The sequence below is a fragment of the Zeugodacus cucurbitae genome, chromosome 2 (genome assembly GCF_028554725.1).
Source record: "Zeugodacus cucurbitae isolate PBARC_wt_2022May chromosome 2, idZeuCucr1.2, whole genome shotgun sequence".
Taxonomy (NCBI): domain Eukaryota; kingdom Metazoa; phylum Arthropoda; class Insecta; order Diptera; family Tephritidae; genus Zeugodacus; species Zeugodacus cucurbitae.
The window spans coordinates 69,458,228-69,461,611 of NC_071667.1; the positions used below are offsets into that span (position 1 = coordinate 69,458,228).

A 3,384-nucleotide genomic window follows, 5' to 3' on the forward strand; every position below is an offset into this window, starting at 1 on the left:
CCATCACTTTACCTCTGAAAAAAGAAAGTACACATTTTAAAAAATCACCTACATTGATCTCCCTTAAAATACTCATACATATATGCGAATAACCTGATTTAAAAACTTCACGGGTTCGGACAGTCCAATTGTGCAACTTTGTTTTAATTTTATATTGTACAATATAACGTAGAAAGTTACGAAAAGCATTAAGTAAACATTGTAAAATACATAATAAAACATTTATTTTGAATAATGTAGTATACGGTCTAATCCTTTTTATTTGATGAAATTCCAATCCTTTTCACAATCACTCAATTATCTGCGAAATCTCTGCGTTCTAGTATCACCATTAATGCACTGTCCGAGATGGTCGACACTTGGACATCTGTAGCGTGGTATCGAAATAAATAGTTGTTTCTGTTGTATGGTCGGCGGCCAACTCTCCTGTGCCGCTATGAGACAGATACATAAGATTAATAAGTATATGAGTCTCATATTTATGGATTATTTTTCTGAATCAGCGGAAAGAAATAAATTTAAACTGTACGCAATGACTTAAAAGTGTCTACTAAATTTGCTTCACTTTCGATAATACAATGCAGTGATAATTCAAATATATGAAGCTTTCACTCATTTGAGTTTTTTCAAACAATATCATATATATATATATGAGGTATGGCATTAGTGAATATGCTTGAAATATATTGTTTTTGTGCTTAATAAAAATGTAATATACAAAATTATTAAACGGAATAATTGATTTTATTTGCTAAAATTCCAATATTTTTCACAAAACACTCAATTATCTGCGAAATATCTGCGTTCTATTATCACCATTAATGCACTGTCCGCGGTGCATGACGCTTTGGCAGCTGATATGTGGCTTGGTTTTTGGTTGGCACTATCGTCGCTACAATTCCTTTGTGAATAGTACAGTAGCATCATTAATAAACACATTAATCAAATTTTTGCAATAAAGAAATCAAAAACTTTAGTGTCTGAAAATAGTTTAGTTTTAACATGGCAAATTAGTTTTATTTTTACACAAATTACAGAAAACCATATACAAATTAAATTAGCATATATCAGTGTTCTAGTTCCTGGACCCGTTCTGAGAGTTCGATTCTACGCTTTTTTTGCGATATATTTGCGTATTATTTTTCAATGCACTCCCTGCGATGATTCATTTTGCAGTTTGGCGATACTCTCCAATGTTTTGCATGGAGGCGATCAGTCACGCTCGTAATGACATCTGCAACTACAATTCCAAAATATACAATTAGTACTAATAATAAGCGCACCAATCTCATCTTTAGACTATTTTGTTTATTTCAACTTCACTAATCGACTCTCGAATCTTTACTAAATTTATTTTGCCGGTGTACCATATTTATAATAATATAATATACAAGCTTTCACTCAAATACTCTCTTATTTTTAATAATCTCATCTCTTAGTAGAACTTAATATGTAACAGTTTTATTTTTTTTATACATTTAATATAAAATTATATATTATTTAAATACGAAATATCAGTACTCTAGTCTCTTAGACTTTTCTCGGAGTTCACCTTCTACTCGTAGTATATGCTCTCTTATTTTTAATAATCTCCTCTTTTAGTAGAACTTAATATGTTCAACATGAGATTGCTTCAGAAGATTAAAAAATTGAACGATGAGAATTTAGTGTGGCTTTAATACAGCAAATCAGTTTTATTTTTTTTTTGACACAATTTATTATATATAGTCTCTTTCACTTTTCTCGGAGTTCACCTTCTTCTCGTAGCATTGAATATTCTGCTTAAAATAATTAAATTTTGTTTTATTTGTTACACAATTAATATTAAACCATATATTACTTATTTAGCAATTCTTCAAAACTTTCGGTGGTTGGATTGTCGATTGTTTTTTCGAAATGTTTTATATTCATTATAGTGCTGGTTTCTATGCACCTTCCGCGATGATCCTTTGGGCAATTTAGTCTTTTGCTTATAATAATTTAATGTAATTTTTTTCACAAATATTTTATAACCATATCTTACACAATTGCGGATGATTCGTGTATGGCTTTCTGTCTTGCTGAACTTGTCTCGGTGGTTGGATTGCCGCTTTCAAATTCGATATATTTTCTATTTATTATAGTGCTGGTTTCTATGCACCTTCCGCGGTGATCTTTTGGGCAGCTGCTCCTAGAGAATATTCTATGATGTACATACGTATCTGCAATAGCAATCGGAATTCCGTATACATATACCATTAATACCATTAATAAGAACGCGAATTTCGTTTTTAAAGTATTTTAATTGTTGTTTTTCCTTTTTTTTTGGAAAATTATATGTTTCACTTTCACTTTCACTAATAAACTCTCGAATGTTTACTAATTCTGTTTTTACCATTGCTATTTTATGTTCTATATACAGTGGAACTAAACTATGATAATATTAGATATGTTCTAAAAATATACTATATAGATATCTTACTGTGCGAATTTAGTTTAGTTTGAAAACTTAGTTTACTTATTTTTTATACAAGTTATAGGAAACCACTTCACATTTAATAATAATATTTACATATAATGATTGCCATTTTTGTCGGCTTGAGTTTGTGTCTCTTTAACTAACCGTACCTGAATCCATATTAATAGGTATTTTCGCAGCTTCAATTCCTATACATATGATTAGCACCATTAATAAATACACTAATCTCATTTCCATAGTATTTCTGCTTTTGTTTTTTTTTTTTAGAAAAACATTTGAACATCACCGATAGGCTTTCGGATGTCAACTGAATTTTTTAGCCGTTGCGTTTATACCCACAGTACATTAGTTAAATTTTCGTTATCACCATAAACAAACGAATTCATACACACAATATGTACGTTTAAATCGGTTTACGAAAAGCTGATTAATTTCTTAAGAAAAAACGATTATTGATATTTTCATCTTTTTTGTTACGCAAACTCATATTTATTTCATTCCATATTTATTCGAATTAATCATGTTTACTGCAGGTCGTTTCACTTTGACTTTCTTAGGTTTATAATATATATGTACATACATAACCCACCTAACGGTGCTACAACTGGTCATTCTTGACTTCAATTTTAATTTGTTGAAAGAAAGAAATCACTTCGAAAGTTTCAAACTTAAAATGCCCTCATTTTCTCTATGTTAAGTAGTAAATCTTCAAATCTGCTTAGATCAGATTGGATACTGAGAGATAATTAGTAAAGACATTTCTTTTTCAAAATAATTTACAAATTTAACAAGTAAGGAAAGGCTAAGTTCGGGTGCAACCGAACATTTTATACTCTCGCAATTTATTGCTATATTTTTATTAAGCTAACACGCAATATATGGGTCAAAATATATTCGGTATAAAGTCCAATAGAAAAACGAAAATA

General features: G+C 29.8%; 1 protein-coding gene across 5 annotated transcripts; it reads right to left on the minus strand.

Moving 5' to 3' along the window:
- Positions 1–207: 207 nt before the first annotated feature.
- On the minus strand, positions 208–2,963 carry LOC128920035 (uncharacterized). 5 transcript variants are annotated; one of them, XM_054226240.1, is made up of 4 exons: positions 2,608–2,823; positions 2,024–2,201; positions 1,841–1,963; positions 991–1,778 (listed from the first exon to the last, which is right to left on the minus strand). In XM_054226240.1, exons 1-4 carry the CDS (start codon positions 2,693–2,695, stop codon positions 1,751–1,753), a joined length of 417 nt encoding a protein of 138 aa, XP_054082215.1. In that variant the 5' UTR covers positions 2,696–2,823; the 3' UTR covers positions 991–1,750. The 5 variants fall into 5 exon arrangements, 4 of the variants coding, with proteins under 4 accessions (XP_054082217.1, XP_054082215.1, XP_054082214.1 ...); XM_054226239.1 differs by having other exon boundaries at positions 1,841–1,969; positions 2,608–2,816; XM_054226241.1 differs by lacking the exon at positions 1,841–1,963 and having other exon boundaries at positions 991–1,240; positions 2,608–2,803.
- Positions 2,964–3,384: the final 421 nt, after the last annotated feature.

What these genes read in the sequence shown, in the direction of transcription:
- LOC128920035 (XM_054226239.1), bottom strand. Translation starts at nt 2,695, where the DNA reads ATGGAAATGAGATTAGTGTATTTATTAATGGTGCTAATCATATGTATA. An exon ending in ACCTATTAATATGGATTCAG is followed by an intron (nt 2,202 to 2,607) that starts GTACGGTTAGTT and finishes TTGCTATTGCAG; the next exon opens with ATACGTATGTACATCATAGA. An exon ending in CACGAATCATCCGCAATTGT is followed by an intron (nt 1,970 to 2,023) that starts GTAAGATATGGT and finishes AATTATTATAAG; the next exon opens with CAAAAGACTAAATTGCCCAA.